At 45.5% G+C, this 17,882-nt stretch overlaps 1 protein-coding gene across 3 annotated transcripts in view; it reads left to right on the top strand.

Annotated features, from left to right (window-relative positions):
• Positions 1-14,026, top strand: part of LOC135822670 (folliculin-like) — a 32,852-nt gene extending 18,826 nt beyond the window's left edge. For 2 of the 3 annotated variants that reach the window (XM_065335492.1, XM_065335483.1), the window contains exons 11-22: positions 106-184; positions 2,423-2,475; positions 3,663-3,740; positions 4,559-4,736; positions 5,779-5,903; positions 7,712-7,825; positions 8,124-8,285; positions 9,698-9,732; positions 10,113-10,207; positions 11,213-11,321; positions 11,777-11,842; positions 13,328-14,026. In XM_065335492.1, the coding sequence (XP_065191564.1) occupies positions 106-184; positions 2,423-2,475; positions 3,663-3,740; positions 4,559-4,736; positions 5,779-5,903; positions 7,712-7,825; positions 8,124-8,285; positions 9,698-9,732; positions 10,113-10,207; positions 11,213-11,321; positions 11,777-11,842; positions 13,328-13,430 (1,197 nt within the window). In that variant the 3' untranslated portion in view covers positions 13,431-14,026. Of the gene's footprint in view, positions 1-105; positions 185-2,422; positions 2,476-3,662; positions 3,741-4,558; positions 4,737-5,778; positions 5,904-7,711; positions 7,826-8,123; positions 8,286-9,697; positions 9,733-10,112; positions 10,208-11,212; positions 11,322-11,776; positions 11,843-13,327 lie in introns of those variants that run through there. The other variant, XR_010554531.1, reaches the window with a different exon arrangement.
• Positions 14,027-17,882: the final 3,856 nt, after the last annotated feature.

Here is a 17,882-nt window from a genome sequence, read left to right as displayed (position 1 = left end):
TCGGTGTCAACAGATCAGCGTCGTCGCCGTCGCCGTGAATTTGCTGGCGAGAACCTGTGATGTTCCTCTGTGAACAATGTCTTATGTTGAATGTGTTTTCTGTAGGCACTGAGTGTGTTTGATCGAGATCAGCATGATGCCTTGAAGAGCAGCACCCTGGCACACATTCACTCCGCTAATAAAGGTAAATGTGTTCAAAAAAATACCTTACGAAGTGTTATTATAAGAGCAATGTGGAGTATGATCAATGCTGATGACGCCATAACAATGTCATAGTTATTTTGTGTGGCTATGTCTGCATCGACCATGCTCTTCAAGTGTTATTCTAGCACAATGAGGTACATGCCAGAACAACCTTGGCCATTACTCGGCGATACACCTCCCCCACCGAGCAGCACCCGCCAATGCAGTGGCAAGACTGTTGAATGCACCCCCGAAGGAGGTCAACATCCTCTTCCAGGCAGTCACGTCCAAACCAGACGGCCCTCCGGACCCCGCATGCGACCAATAGCCTTCTTGACTGCCTCTGCCGTTATTCCATCAAACATAGTGGGATTGACAGGCTCAGCATTTCCGGGCAGGAGCACAGAGTCGGCCGTATTAACGGGCTGTGCATACTTCTGCTCTAATACATTACGTACTGTAGTACATTACGTACTGTAGTACCAGCAATAGTGTTGACTATGTCACCCGGTTTCAATGGTTCACCCGAATTGCCAGCCGAATTGCCACCCGAATTGCCACCCGAGAGGCCACGCAAAGCCTGATGAAGTCCATCACTGTAGATTAAAGGGGAAGTATAGCCTAAAATCAAATGTTCACCAGTTGTAGTCTTCAGGGTGCTGAGTCGAATGGTCTTGGTCCGAGGAAGCTGAGACGCTCCCTTCCTCCTTTATTCCCAATCGAACTCGCGCACTTCCACCGAAACTGGGTGACTGCGCCCTACTAGATAGGGATTTGTATGGAAAAAGTCACTAAAACGCCGTTTCGTTCTTATAAAAGCACGGATGACCGCGATTGGTCCATATGTTGTAGTCTTTTGGCCGCTGAGTCGACTGGTTTTGGTCCGAAAAGGCTGCGATGCAGCGTTCGGCCCTTATTCCCAATCGAACACGGTTGAGTACGCGGTCACGTGCTCATTTACAGCCTGTTTGGGCCCGTTTATGTCACTCGAGTTGAACCTTTGAACCAGGGAGTCGTAAAAGCCTCTTACGACTCCCTGCTTTGAACCTTTGAGTTGAACCTTGATGTGAAAATTGTAGCCTGCAGGCACGGTGACCAGGCGACTGGTGTACGCATGAGCACGTGACCACTTACTCAACCGTGTTCGATTGGGTATAAGGGCCGAACGCTGCATCGCAGCCTTTTCGGACCAAAACCAGTCGACTCAGCGGCCAAAAACCTACAGCATATGGACCAATCGCGGTCATCCGTGCTTTTATAAGAACGAAACGGCGTTTTTAGTGACTTTTTCCATACAAATCCCTATCTAGTAGGGCGCAGTCACCCAGTTTCAGTGGAAGTGCGCGAGTTCGATTGGGAATAATGGAGGAAGGGAGCGTTTCAGCGTCCTCGGACCAAGACCATTCGACTCGGCACCCCGAAGACTACAACTGGTGAAAATTTGATTTTAGGGTATACTTCCCCTTTAACTTAGCAAACATTGTGTCGGACATCTCACAGTCAGTCATCACGCATCCCGGAGGAGGGAGGAGATGAGCTTGCACACACCTGCTCTCGCCAAGCAGACCAGATAAGTCACCAGCTTTCCAGGCATCTAGACAACGCTGCAGATGCGACATTTGATCCTTACTCTTGCTATGGTGGCTTGGTTTGTGAAGCAACAGATGGCAGGCGACAGCAAACACACTCCCAAGTGACGACCGCAAGTGGAGAAGCAGATTCGAATGCTTCAACGAAATCCACAAGAAGTGACACAAACTGCCGGCTCACTGAGCCTGAAGAAATCAGAGTATTTTGCGGAACGAGTACTCACTCGTTTCAAATTTTCTCGAGTATTTGATAGACCGTATTTCCCCGATTATAAGTCGCACCTTTTTACACTAAAATTGAGGGTAAAAAAGGTGGTGCGACTTACAATCGAGCATGACTTACTATTGAAGTGAATATATCGCAACAATATTGCTCAAACCTGAAAATGGGGGTGCGACTTATGATCGGGGAAATACGGTACTCGTTTCACCCCTAGTTCCGATTGATGTGGGTTTGGTGTACACCACGTGAAGAATGGCAATGAAATGTAACTTTCACCTTCACACTCATTGCACACTCTTAGAAGTGCCCTATGAATTCCGGGCGTGAATGCTTCAAGCAAGCACACTTCAATGGTGACTACGAGTGCTTCAAGCAGAGTGCCTGTATGTGGCTGTCAACTTTCTCGTGTTTGATCTGCCCTGTCCAGGCCTGCGGAGACCTGAACAGGTCCGATCTATAGCTGAGCTATGCAAGCAGCCGGTAGGTTGGGGTACTTTCAAAAACAAAGGGGACCGGCTGGCGTCTTCCTTCAGAGCTATCCTTCATAAAACACTTACAATCATTTACAATGCAAGTGCTTTATGGGATTATAGGTGTTTGATGGGTTATGCTTCATATGTCATATGTCATATAAATCATGTTGGGCCTGATAATCTGGAGCACCCTACACACTGAAGTTTAAAATTTCGAAGAATGCAAGCTAGGCGTTTAAATGTGCTAGAAGCAATGTACAGTGAAACCCGTCTAAGACGACCGCTCAAGGGACCTTCGAAATGTGGTCTCTATTACCAGGTGGTCTCCTTATCCAGGGTCAATTGACTGGAAATAGCATCCCTTGGTCGTGGTTTCCTTATCCGAGTGGTCGCCTTGACAGGTCTTACTGTGCATGAAGATATATCCGGCAGAATGTGTGCACATAGTTATACAAAATATGCTCAAGCATGGTAGTATCCCTTCTTCACAGGGCATCACATATGATCAGTACACTGCCAATGCGATGTATGCGTGGGAAGTTACAGTCGACTCCTGATATAACGAACACCACTGTGCAGGAGAATTAGTTCTTTATAGCCGAAGTTCTTTATAACAGAAGTGCACTCACACTGTACAAGCAGCAAGTCATGACTGGCAAGTGGCCCATGACAGTACGAGTGCACTTGGTTTACATGCGGCTCTACAAGATTTGGTTCGTTATAAACTAAAACGGTTCTCTATAAAGGATCAATTTTGTATGGGTTCAAACGGGGACATGGACATGGGTTCGCTATATCACGAAATTCGCTGTAATTATGCGAGTTCGTTATAAGTGGAGTCGACTGTACTAGGAGCTAGTAACTAACAGTAGCTGATTGATATGACCGATTATGTATGTCTCATTCAAGGTACACCAATACACCAATACACAAATACAAGCAGACGTGTAGTAAGTTGTGGTGGTAGTTATGGAGAAGTTCTAGGGACACCAGTACAAACCGAGATGTAGCCACATGTGGCGGTGGTAGTTATGGGGAAGTTGTCTGAACCTCGCAGTGCTCTGCTTCCAGGGTTCTGCAACTCTCCCCTTCTCTCCACACTGAATGTCATCAAGTGACATCTGCCCCCTGAATATGATGTGTTGATGGCTTGATTGTATGTCTGTACTTGCGCTGGTCATTTTCTGTTTACAGCAACTCTATCTTCAGCTTCACCAGTCATTTTCCTGGATGTTAAGTGGATTATTTACAAGAGTTCAGACCGTGCCCATGGTAAGAAATATGGCTGTGCTGTGCTGTGTGTGTGTGTGGGGGGGGGGGGGGGGGTGCTGTCTGTCACATGTGTTTTCTTGGTGTTCCTGACACTTATCCCAGGCGCACATCATCATGATATGCCATCAGAGATGGCAGATTTTTCCTAGAAGACAGACCGGATGCGGAAGCGCCAGTTCTTTTGGCCACAGCCAGCAAAGCAACCTGCAGATCAGCTAAATTGATAATCTAAACCACAAGAAACTCATTAGCAAACAGTTTCCTCTGAGACAAATATGCGATAATACTCATAAAAAGGACACACTTCAGGCTCATTACGAACATCTTGAAAGTTTTTGTTTTCACAAGTATACTTTCAATCAATACTTTCAAGCCTTCTCATCAGGTGAAATACAGGCAACTTTCAAACTTTCAAGATGTTCGTAATGAGCCTGAAGTGTGTCCTTTTTATGAGTATATAAACTCATTAGCATTAGGCGTTCCTGACCCTCATCATGTTTTTCCAGAAGTTCACCTCATTCACCCCACTGTACATGTACATCACAGTATGGGGACATACTACAAGCTGGTGTTGTTAGTGGACATTTATAGCGTAATGTGTAGTTGATTGGTTCATTTTTGAAGTTTTTCTTCCTATAAATCAGTGGCTCTCCATTCGAAGTAATAGTATGTAATTGTTTATAGTCATATTCGCACTGCATTCGACTGAGATGACTTGTAAGGTCGCTCATAATTCTTTCTACTTCAACTATCTAGTTTCCTTCTTGTGTCCCAGTGGCCTTCTTTGTACTCCGTATGAACCGTCTCTGTGTGTGCAGACATGCAAGAAACGTGAGTTAACGAAGCGTGAATCTTTTAACGACAGTCTAGATGAGGACGATGACTCCCATGTTGCAGATTCCGTTGCTACTGCTACTGCTATGGCTCCTACTGAGACCCAGGGCCAGGCACATGATGCACGTGATAATGGTCACCATAAGACGTATACGGCTACTGGTAAGTGAGGTCTGTCACGACAAGGCTTAGACCCTATCTTTGCACAGCCATAACGGTGTTCGATGAATATACTGATAGGTTTCAGAAAACACTAACTATATCATATGACATATTTGAGCAAATGGTAAGGAAATAGTTTTAATGATAGCTTGCATAGACCTCGGTCCTACCGGTAGGACCTACCGGTAGGACCATCATACACAGACATGCTGCATGGCCTCTGTTCTAACATTGACCTAAAACTTGGCCCTAAACTGTTGCTAAGGGGCTAATGAAGGAGTCCACAAATTTTAGACGTGATCGCACAAGGCATACTACGAAATTCCATGGTAACAACCCATGGTAACCATGGAAACTGAGTATGATATTATGCATTCCACGGCCTTGGCAAGCTAATAAAAACATTAGGACCTCACCACAATTGATGTGCCATGGTCAAAATTCACTTTGGACAGAGTTGCTAGCGCGCCGACAGGATTATGTGCGGCCATTTTGACAATCGATAAAATTGCGCATACGCAATGCACTGGACATAGCCTTGCATTTTGCGCCATTACTTTGCCTGACAAAGACCTCATCTCAACAATTGTTTCAAAAAAATTCTCAACCAAAAGCACTTTTGCAGCTTGATTTCTTGGGTCCTACCTGCAAGCTATCATTAAAATCGCGATCAAGCGTTCTTTACCTTCTGTATTGTCACACATGTTGTCACACATGTTGTCACACATGTTGTCACACATGTTGTCACACATGTTGTCATCCGTTTACACTGCTACCGTATTTTAAAGTCCCTTTTGAAGTCCCCTGATGTCAATTTGGCTTGTTATCTTGATCGCGATTTCTAAATGCTTTCTGTATTTTGTTATTGTGCTGATAACCAGCTTTGCACACATGCTGTTGTTTACCTCAAGTAGTGTCACCTAGCCCATTGCCCTGATTTGACCTGTCATGGGTGAATTGTGCGGTCCTCTGGGCTCTGTGACTGTCATCAATGAACATGGTAATTTGGTATGTTCGTACTGTCAACAACTGTTGCCTTCAGATAACGCTGCCAATGAAGGGCCGTGCTTTTCTGCCAATGAAGGGCCGTGCTTTTCTGCCAATGAAGGGCCGTGCTTTTCTGCCAATGAAGGGCCGTGCTTTTCCTCACTGAAGCACATCCACAGGGTACGTTAGAAGAAGCATACATGTATTCATACATGTATTCATACAATCATGTATTCATACATGTATTCATACATGTATGAATACATGTATGAATACATGTATTCATACAATCATGTATTCATACATGTATTCATACAATCATGTATTCATACATGATTGTATGAATACATGTATGAATACATGTACAGTAAACACTGGTTTAAGCGACCACCCCACAGTGCAAGCAAAAGCGGTCGTTAAAGCCGGGTGGTCTTTAGAACCAGGCCCCATACATTCGTGGCATGTCGGATTGTGCACATACTTGTGCATGTTTGTACTTCCATGATTGTACTCATATTGATAGGTGCGGAGCATAGAAAACTTTCGTGCAGGCAAAGCACACCTCACTGGATCGCATGCAGCGCATCCTGCACTGTCACCTTGGTCACTTGTCACTTCTGTTGACTGCATGCATTTGCTTCAGAGCGCACTTCAACCCTGTTGCAGTCAACCCTGTCAGCCAATATGGCACTTTTGATTACTTTAGGCCGCTGTGTGCAGGTCCAAAATGGCACTCGGTACACTAAAAGTCGGTCACTGGGCGCGCAAGGCAGGTGGTCGCTGTGCCCGGTGCGGTTTCTGTGTAGAACTGTCCGTGCATGGAAAAGCAGTCGTTAAAAGTAGGTGGTTGCTAAAACCAGAGGTCGCTTACACCCGGATTTACTGCATTCATTTCAGATATCGAGACTCCTTTGGAAAGCTAGTCCCTGTCATTAGATGGCTTCCTTTGCTTGAGAGGTAGAGCGGTGGCTTTGACCATGTCTTCCAGGGTCAAAGCCATCACTCTATTTCTCATAGTAGGGGTGGGGGCAGACATAGTCATTGATGTGTGACTACTACCCAGAACTTTCATTTTCCATGTACTGTAGTACAACAAATGAAAAAAAGTTTTTTTTTCATTTTTCAATAGTGAAAAAGGAGAAGGACAAAATGGCTCACCATCCGAGTTCAATTTTACGATAGGACTGAAAGGTGGACGGGTTCAATCTGAGCTGAGCATGTGGCCAAGCATTCTCCATAGCCGCGGGTCTGATGAGTTGAATTAGGGGCCTAGCCCCAGTTCGCTGGTAGAGGGAGTGGTTGGGTATTGTTTGCGGGTAGTTGATACCGATACCTGATCTTGATCGCTGGTTCTTTTTCCCCTCTCCGTCATGCTCCATGTATCACATAGAGCAATGTCGGAAGGACGACAAAATTATATATGTGCAACTGTATCCGCTGATGTTCATAGACTACGGATAAAGTGTGGGCAAAATGTAGTACACAGTGCATAGGAGAGACAACAAGCAATGCAATATTCCAGAACCCCCTTTCCAAAACTATGTAAGTGCTAAGCCAAGTGCTGACAATCCATCACCGACGTGTTAATTAAACATTGTGATTCCTACTACATTCATCATGGTCGTCATCAAGTTTGGACGGGGTGCCAGGGACCCTAACTGTGTGCCAGGTACTGCCGGCATCAAGAGTAACGTTAAGTAAGCTCCCATGAATGTGAAAGTCTGCATATGGGGTCTCCGACCACGAAAACTCACATCATCATGGACCCTGTAGAGAGGGTACCCATTGTTCCACACTCTTTGGAGCTATTTGCTCTTGCTGGTACGTACAGTCTACACTCGTTGGAGCTATTTGCTCTTGCTGGTACGTACAGTCTACTATGTCGAATTGGGCTAATTAAAAATAAAAAGCATGCTACACTAGCAACTTGTCTTTTGGATGAAAAAATATGCAGTTGATTCACCTGTGTTCTTTTGTTGTATTTTTAGCGTCTAGGTGCCAGTAACTTTCATCTCGTTGCTAATCATGTGATCCGTGGCAGCCAGATCATTGTCCGTTCTGACTCGCCGTCCACCAATATATCCACGCTGAATATTCTTGGAGTAAGTCCATCACTACACTGTGTGGATACAGATCGTAATATTGTGTATAAAAGCCAGGCTTATGCCTGTAGAAGCCGATGTCAGAGCTAGGCTTCTATTTAAATCAGGCTTGTATTCAAACCAGGTATTTCTATGGTGTATATGTGCATCTTGAATTTATCCCTGTCTACCACGATTATGTCCCATATTGCATGTTAGGACTGCCAAGTTGCAGAATGCTGAGGTTGCCTTCGCAAGCATAATTATCATACACACCATCCTCACTAGTGATCTTGTATTTGTCACTGCAATACTACAGAACCTCTTGCCAACCGGTTGTTGTTCAGCTGTGGCAAATAGCCCCCAGTACTTGGACAGCTACCGCTGCAATCTACTGGGGATGCGATTGGAGTCAGATTTGCCACAGCATTTAAGTGGTTCTGAAGTATTTGTTCTATTGGATATTGTCTCATCAAGCAAGGTAAGCTGTAGCAAGGTTCCGCGGTGTTCATTTTCTTTCATGGTGGTGCAGGCGTGTGTCCTTTAGGCCCAGTGTCATTACTTTGTATTGAGTGCTTTGGGTGGGTATCTGCATGTACGCTTGCCTTTCTGTACAATATCATGTCCTGAACCCATTTCAGTTACTAGTAGTTGCATGACTTGCACATTCACGTGTGTGTGTGTGTGTGTGTGTGTGTGTGTGTGTGTGTGTGTGTGTGTGTGTGTGTGCGTGTGTGTGTGTGTGTGTGTGTGTGTGTGTGCGTGTGCGTGTGTGTGTGGTGTGTGTGTGTGTGTGTGTGTTTGTGTGTGTGTGTGTGTGTGTCTGAGTGTGTGTGTGTGTGTGTGTGTGTGTGTGTGTGTGTGTGTGTGTGTGTGTTGGGGATACATGTGTGCGTGTGTGCAAGTACGCATGCTTTTGCGTGTGTCCCCGCGTATGTACCTGTATACAAGTGGGCTTGTGTGGCGAAGTATACCGGCAGTCTTATAAAATACCATGTCACTTCTTATCTGTAAGCAGCTGGTTAGCTGGATTACCGTATTTCCGCAAATAAAAGGCCGTCTTCGTATACAACGCCTTCCTCGTATACAAGGCCGGGGCAGGGTGCGATTGAAAAAATAAAAGACCGTCTCCGATTAGAAGACCGGGCCTACTAAATGAGTCTTTGTTCTTGTGTTAAAAATAGAAGACCGTGCTCAAACTGTGGGAAAAAAATAGAAGACTGTGCTCAAACTGTGTAGAAGAAAATGGAAGAACGGGGGTAAAATTGTGTGGCGAGAAATAGAAGACCGGGGTCAAACTAGGTTGAGAGAATAAAAGACCGGCCTCGAATACAAGACCGTCCTCGATTATAAGGCCGGGTTAGGACGAGGTTGAAAAAATAGTAGACCGGCCTACTATTTGTGGAAATACGGTACATGTACAGTCTATCTGATTAACACTCAACCATAAATACCTCCCTATTCACGCCATTGCGCTCTTACGCGAACACCAGCCTCATCACGATGACACCAACAGCATGGCGTTTCTCTTCTCAGTTACTGATCAGTTCCCTTCTTGCCGTTCAACAATGTCTTCCCTTTGCTGACACGATCTGAGAGATCGAAGCGGCTGTATGAAGCAACTCGTCCTCCTTGAAAAATGTCTTGCTGTTGGCGTGGTGGTGCTGGTGCTGGTTGGAGAGCGCAATGGCATAGAGAGGGGAGGACCGTCACCTTCTAATGGCTATATTCCTTCATCTAGCAGGCAATATGATATTATTTTAAGCACTGCCGAGCGCACATCAGGACAGGAAAACTGGACCTTCAACCACCACTATCTCTCTTTCTCTCTCACTCGCACACTCACTCACCCTCTCTCTCCATCTCCGTTAATTCTTGGACTGCATGGCACAGATTGATGACAGGATAAAGAAAACAAATCTTGCTGGGTAAGTTTGTGTCATGTTTTTGTGTTACAACATGAGTGATAAACTACACATGTGATAAACTACACATGTGATAAACTACACATGTGATAAACTAAGTGAAGAAATAGAAAACACATGTACTGTCTTACAATCATGTACAGTCAGACCTCACCTGTATCGGTTATCCTATAGTCTTTATCTGCTTCCCTCATTAGTACTATACATACATGTACACCCAGTACACAACAATACCAGCAAGTCATTGTGGTGTCTGATCTCCCAGTTCTCTCTCCTAGCCATAGTCAAGCAAGTTGACCACAATAGTGAATCTCAGTGTTTTATCCCTTGTTGATATTCGGTGTACTTGGTATGATAATTATGGTGTGCCTTCTCTATGACAGATGGAATGGCATTGCATGTACCACTGAAGGTGATCCTTTTCAAGGCTATAATTTCCTCTTGTTCTGTGGTGGAAGTGGTCGTGACAATCCCAGAAGTAAGTCCATGGTGCAATTCATGAGTTGCAACCCCCTCCTCCTTACTCGCTTGTTGCATGCCCAACAATTATACAATACTCTCTTGATGTCCATGGGCCCCACGACCCACGTCACCGTCAGGACATATTCAAAACAGTTCTTCCACTCACATCACAAGTGCCAGCAATTCCGCAATAAACGAATACCGTGTCATCTCTAATATAAGCACAGTCTCCAATAACACGTCTCCAATAATAGAACACCTTGGGGCGGCATTCAAAAAATAAAGTGCTCAGTCTCCATTATAAGCACACTGTGAAGTGCTCACTGTGAAGTGCTCTGAAAACCACCCGGGCCTCCAATAAAGGATACGGTACGGTAGTATATGTACGCACATTGCATGTACATGTACATGTTATCATGGTCAGTCGCGCGATCGCGTGCGGTGCACCAACCTCTGAAATGAGGTTTAGATAATAATGGAACAGTCTCCAATAAAGGAACGTCTCCATTAATAGCACGGGGCGGAGGTACATTGAAAAAATAAAGGACCGTGCTTATATTAGAGATAATACGGTAAATGCTTGCATGCCAACCACACTTTCTCTCCGATTTGCAGTTATGAACGCCTCTTGCCCTGTGTTAGGTAGTAGATACACTACATATGATGTAGGTGACAAGTGAGGGGACATCAATGCAGGGAAGAACATGTCCATTTAAAAGGGAGGTTGCAACTTGGAAGGAAGCAGCAGACAACACCGCAAAGCATTTCTTTTCAGAGTTGTTCTCTTGCCATGGCCCTCCGCACGTTTCTTGACAGTCATGATCCTGTTCTCAGTGTGACAGTTTTCAAAAGTAAAACTGGGTACGTTCTATTTTTAAGCGCTAATACTGGTGCTCCGAGTATGCTGAGTATGCTGAGTATGCTGAGTATGCAGAATACACTGTTGTTTTAGTGTACTGTGTACTTCATATCTTATGTGACATGTCGACCCTCTTTCCTGCTGTGTATCGGTGTTGAGTAGATACAGGCCCATTGCTTTTACAGCGACTCAACGCCATCGTTGCTGATCCGTGCCTCGATGACGGGGCCACATCAGAATGCCTGAGTGCGCTCAAGGAAGAATGGATGAGGTACGAGTACTGTACAGTATTTGCCGGAGAGTAATGCCCCCCCCCCTCCCCCCCCCCCCCCCGCCCAGTTTGGACCACTTTGAGTTACATTTGATACATTCCATGCATGCTGGCTCTAGCTCTACTGTGAAACATGTTACTGTGACGAGTTGCACATTCGACTGATTCGTATCTTCTAGCGAGCCTACCATTTGGGCTCCCTAGAAGATACGTGCAGAGGCGAACCCCGCATGCACAGCACAGGCAAAGGGGGCATATCGGGCATTATTAGCTACAGTATCCTGCATGTCCACCACTTTCTGAGTATTTTTGCATAAGGTGTAACAAAGCGTGATTGCTGCGTTGATGCCTCTTTAGATCACAATTCAGTGCAATCGCACAGGGTAATGTGCTCTGAACATGACAGGATTGTCTATTTCTGTATCTCTGTATCTCTGTCCCTGTGTTCTGTGCAGTAAAGTTCACATTGCGTATCGTTTCTCCCGGAGGGCATCAGAAGATGCAACTGCTAATCGACCGCGGTGAGTTTCACTGCTGAGTTTCTATGACAGTTGTCAGTGTTACCATCGCTGTTTTACTTTCTTTTTCAAAGTATTTATTAAAACTACTTCAGTAACTATGATAAAGTGAATTTGGTTGGGCGCTCCTCAGTACGCAGCAGTAGTTTCATATGGAGCTATACTAGCGATGCTTCTGCTAATGAAATAATATTATTGGTTTCATGGAAGATTGGAAAGGTATGTCGAAGCTTGCTTTAGTCATAGGAAATTGGGTGAAATCAGTAAATTAATTGGAGGAATGTTGCTGTCCATCATGTGAATGCCCCATAAATCCATAAAGCAACGTTACAGAGTTGTTGGCTTCTAATGTACATTATGATGATACGTGTTGGGGGGAAAAGTCTCTTGCATCCAATGTTCCCCATGGGGTTATCCTGAGCAGTATTCACCAGCGATGTAAGTCGAGGGGCGAGTGTGTCCAACAGCTCCCTTGTTCTTTTTGTTGCTGTTAGTCACGTTGGCATTCGCCCATGCCACTCTTGTTTTGTTAGAACGTCTCACATTGATACTATCATGCCGATGAGCTTCCTAGGAAGAAGGTTGATACAAAATTTGAAAATAGCACAGTTCCAATATTCGTATCACCCATGTGGCCGAGATGTGGTCGATTTAAGTGCCGTTCAACACTTGCAACACTCAGAAAACCGATGCCATGAACTTGCCAATGTGTTTTTTTTGCAGGCTGTCAGTTACATTCCTGGGTACAGTAAACCATCCTGTCATGGGCTCAGAAATACACTTGATAGGAGATGACATTGGTGTGTACCTTCAGAGATGGCTGATGAGGCCACTGGGTTTTGGTGAGGGCACCACAGGTGGCATACAGTAGACTATACAGTGAACCATGCCCGGTAGTACTGTAACAGTTGACACAATCATTATGAACCTCCCAAAAAAATCATGGTTCGCGTTAGACTTATTTAGACTGAGTTGCGTCCATAGGAAGTGTATTAGGACCCCCCCCCCTCAAGTGGATCCCCGAAAGAAAAAATTAAAGAAAATCATACTGTCAATAAAACTGTGAACAGTCCCATTCGGCTGTTGAATTAAAATTACTATGACGTAACATAATCGCAAATCACCTCAAAACACTGCAATTTTCCACTCCTCTCACTCAATCTGAAGTGGGGTTTTGAAGCGAAATGCTAACAATAAGTCGAGTTGAATATTATGACTTTGAAGAGAGAAGTGCCAGTGCAGCCTGAGTGAATTGCAGTGAGAGAAGTGCCAGTGCAGCCTGAGTGAATTGCAGTGCTCAGACTTGAGATCAGTAGGTGGTTTACCCATCCACATACTACAGTATTACAGTACATACCGCTTTACTTTTTATTCTTTTAAAATTGCCAACAAGCGGGCCCCTGCTCTGTATTGTCATGGAGCTGAGTAACATCATCACTGATTATCATACCCTCCTGACACTCCTGTCTTCTTCTCCCCTTTGCTCAGTCTTCTACAGGTCCTGCAAGTGGGTCCGGAAGAGTTGCCTGTTCTTCAGTTCTGGTTGCGTGCATTGGACTCCGAGCAGCGTGGTGTCCTCCTGCGCTTATAACCATCGGCTTAGTGGGACTCTGCCAGCTAAGCCCAGGACTTGAAAGATAATGCAAGCTGTAGCACACCGTGAACAGGAGCAAGACATTGACGTTTCACCCCGGCTCGACTTTCCGACACCATCTTCTTGAGAATGATGTTGATGGGAAGTCCAGTCCACTGAGCCGCTTCCGGCTCTGTTGTTGAGTTCAAGTTGCCTCATGATGAAAAGGGCCATGAGAGGAGGTGATTGATTAGTGAACCTGATTTGAATCGGACTGCGAGTGGGAAGGCACGAACATGTGCATATGTTACCATGGTATGCTAGTGAGAGGAGGTGCATTGTCATTGAGATCTGGTCACGCAACCATGCACTGCCAATAACAAGTCAAGTTTAAAAGGGCAACATCGCCATTTGAATTTGATGCAATGCTCCATGGCACTTCAGATGATCCAGAAGTTGCACTTCCTATTTTATATTGATTAATATTGCGCCGCAGTCAATTGTCTTATAGCAAATCATTTTATGTCTCACGCTTTAGGGATTTGCACAATATTTTGTTCATTTCAAGCCACAGGAGCATTCTTTTCTGGGGGCCTGGGAGGGGGGGGGGGGGATTTTTTTACCATCAGTCCGATTGTTAATTAATATAAACATGTTGTTGATCTCTTTACACAGGATCAGGAACAACTTGAGTGAATTTTTAAAACTGCTAACTTCTTTCAAAGTTGTAGGTATCATGTGATTTCTAGTAAAACTGGGCAATACTGTACTGATTCTGCAGATCTGGACAAACTCACCTTATACCGTGAATCATGTGTACCGGTGACACAAACTGTAGCCTGCAGCAGGGAGTCGTAAAATACCGGTATTTTACGACTCCCTGGCCTACAGGTACGTACAGACCTCAGGCTCAGAATGCTCGGGAGTGTGATTTTAATGGATCGCTAGAAATCTCTTCACATCCAATCCTCACACTGAATTATTTGTTTGCCGTTTGTGTTGATAATAATAATCAAGACCCCATAAACAAAACTGTTTTTGCACTCTTGTAATAATGTAGTACGTAGATCTACTACGTCCAATTGCTAGCGCTAATGTCCGCTTCCCTGATTCTGTTGATTCATAGATCATGCCGGTATTTGCAGATGACTTTTCTAACATCCAAAATCAGAAAATCCGCGATATTCATGTTAAAACAAAATGGCGTCACGATTTATTGAAAGTGGTATAGTTGGTGGTACGAGTGTTCAAACCCATTTGAACTTCATACTGTTCGTCTTCTTTTTGACATGCTCTCTTTCCATCGTCCTTAGCTTTTGTTTGTTGAGAGCTGTTTTGGCTTTCTCCTATACCTCTGGGGGATGCCAAGCGATGGTTTTGAGAGACTGGTGATGGCTGTGAGCGAGAGTTTGCCGATCGGCGTCGTCCTCGCTATAGCGATGAAAATACTAGTTACTGCGCACCTGGCAGATATCACAACACGTCGGAGCGTCCAGGAGCAAAGGAATCTTGGGTTTTCACTGGAATCTAGTTCCTCCAGCATCGTGTAGCCCACCGTCGGTGAATGGCGGTCCAGAAAGGTCGAAACTGGTCTTCTGCAGCATCTCGCAGTCCTGCGAGGCACACTGAATACGCCTGTCATGTATTCTACAAATAAAAATCACGAAGTAGTGGACTTTACAGTGATGAGTCTATCCTGTATGCTGCAAAAGACGCAGGAAATGTCACTGGTGTCTGTACACTCAGTGACTGGACGCCAACACCCCAGTCTTCTCCTGCAGGATCTGTTTGACATTGACATTATGCAGTAGGTCGGCATTGACCTGGTTTGGCAGCTATCGTAATAGTATCTGCCTGGTTGGATGTAGCAGGTTGGTGTTTGCTCGTCGTCCAGTGCGGAATTTTCTTGTAACTCACGGTGGAGTACGCGCAGGGCTTGTGATCATCCCTGTTCACTTCAATATTATCAAACACAACGTTCCCTTTGTCACTCATCTTATCCTCAGTACTGAATTTGCTGACAATATTGCACCACACTTGTCACAACCTACCGCCACTGCTGGCGGCGGCGACTGGTTCGTCAATGGCGGTGACCAGGCTGACTGACTAGCTTCGAGACAGCGGCCTCGTTGTCAACCCCGCGGCAGCCTAAAGGTTGATTTTATCGATCCAGCCTCAGCGCCATGTTGACGATGCCCTAGTGACTGTGTGTCATGGATTGCCTTGCCATCAGCGGTCATTGCCGTCCACCTTGATGCAGCCCTCAACAACTGGCTCAGCCCATGGGAGTCTCAAGTGGACAAAGTTGTTGCCAAAGTAGCTCAGAAGATTGGTGCATCGTGGTGTGAGTGAGCACATAACTAGGACTTCCCAGCGCCTATTTGTCCAGGCTGCGATACTATGTGACATGCTGTACTGCACCGCATTCTTTTCAGCACTGCAAGGCCGGCAGCTGGACCGACTGCAGGCCGCCTGTTGCCAGTGCAGCATTCTGGAACGTTCCTTCCTTCTGAGATCCGTGGAATAATAACTTTCTTTGCTTCAAAGCAAGTTGCTTACCTTTCTGTTGTGCTCCCAGTGTCCTTACAACAATAACCTACAGCAATGTTTTATTTTCCTTTCCATTCCCCAACCAATGAATACTACGATGTCGATTCCATTTCTTCATACTTTGGTGTGTGCCCGCGCACGCACGTGTGTGTGTGTATACCTCACTCGCCACTCGAAGTTCTGTTCCCCATCACTGGAACACTGCCTGTTCTTTCAGGACCTGCCATCATCTGCGGATGGGCATTCAATGATTGTATTGTGTGTGTGTTTCATTCAGAATCAGATCCGCTATCGTTGCTATTAGAGAAAATCTGTGGGTTCACATCCAGTGCATATTTAGATTTGCGTGCTTTTCTCGCCACGGGCGCATACAAGGGACATTGTGTGTGTGTGTGTGCGTGTGCGTCTGTGTGTATGGGGATATTGTCTGTATCGGCTTTTGGTACTAATGTTCAGGTCTGTGCTTGCATGTGTGAACATGAAATTGTTCGGTTCTGTGCATGCTATTGCTATGTTGTATATTATTGTATGTATGTGTGCATTTCCACGAACAGTGTAGACGAGCGTGGAGATTGCATTCATCCCTCATCAACCACTTCCCCTTGGGCTCACGAGAGTTTTTTCTGCGTACCTCTCATTTTTGTTTGTTTCTTTCTGATACTGTATTGATGCCGGTACCTGTACCTCGATGTGTTCCTCTATCTGCAGTCGCCTTTAATCTTCAGTCAAGTTAACGTTTATTGTGCTCTATTTATCGTGCGAATCAAAATAAACAATAATAACACAAGTCGTGCTAGAGTGACGACATGTGCGTGTAGTCACTCTAGCACGACTTGTGTTAGTGGTTGATGCGATGGGACGTTATAATTAGGTGGAACAGAACACACATTGGGCAGATTGATTGGGCATCATTGATTGTGCTCAGTCTAAACAGTGAACATAATAATTATCTCCAGTGACAGACTGTAGCGGCTAGCCTCCAATAGGTAGCTGGCACTAGTCGCTACTGCTTGTTTGACAGGTGCTGCCAGAACCCCTGTTGTGTCATGCTATAGATGCACATGCCCTGTTCTGGGGCATACTGAGGTACTTTGATTTTGTTGACTGCATGTAGACAGGCGGGATCCAATAGTAGTTCTCGTAGACCTTGGCTCTTTGTAGGTCAACCACCATCGCATGGATCGATCGGTGACTATGCACTTGGAGGTTGGAATAGCCCGCGCTGAACAGATCTTGCCATGGCCCAGGGAGTGAACTCGCTTACTCGACTATCCCGGTTTTAGTTAACCAGCATGAGTGGTGCAATTTGTTCATACCATGTTGCGAGCTCACAGTTGTTTGGGCAGGTTTTGAGCTGCAACACGAAACAAAGCGAAATAACGGCGTGACTGTAGAGCAAGGAAGCGGCGAGACGGCACTTCCAGGACAAGACAGGCAGTAGAGATGTGTTCACAGCACGAGCAACCTCTCAAACTCTGCCGGTACTCCACAGTTACAAGAAAATGTCAGACTGGACGCCGCGCCAATGCAAACCTGCTACATCCACCCAGGCAGATAGCTGCCAAACCAGGCCAATGTCGACCCACTGCATACCGGTATGTCAATGTCAAACAGATCCTGCAGGAGAAGACTGGGATGATATTGGCGTCCAGTGTACGGACACCAGTGACATTTCCTGCGTCTTTTGCAGCATACAGGATAGACTCATCACTGTAAAGTCCACTACTTCGTGATTTTTATTTGTAGAATACATGACAGGCGTATTCAGTGTGCCTCGCAGGACTGCGAGATGCTGCAGAAGACCAGTTTCGACCTTTCTGGACCGCCATTCACCGACGGTGGGCTACACGATGCTGGAGGAACTAGATTCCAGTGAAAACCCAAGATTCCTTTGCTCCTGGACGCTCCGACGTGTTGTGA

Source organism: Sycon ciliatum, chromosome 1, assembly GCF_964019385.1.
Source record: "Sycon ciliatum chromosome 1, ocSycCili1.1, whole genome shotgun sequence".
Lineage (NCBI taxonomy): Eukaryota > Metazoa > Porifera > Calcarea > Leucosolenida > Sycettidae > Sycon > Sycon ciliatum.
Note: the sequence above shows the minus strand (reverse complement) of the source record. Positions and strands in the feature narration are given on the sequence as shown.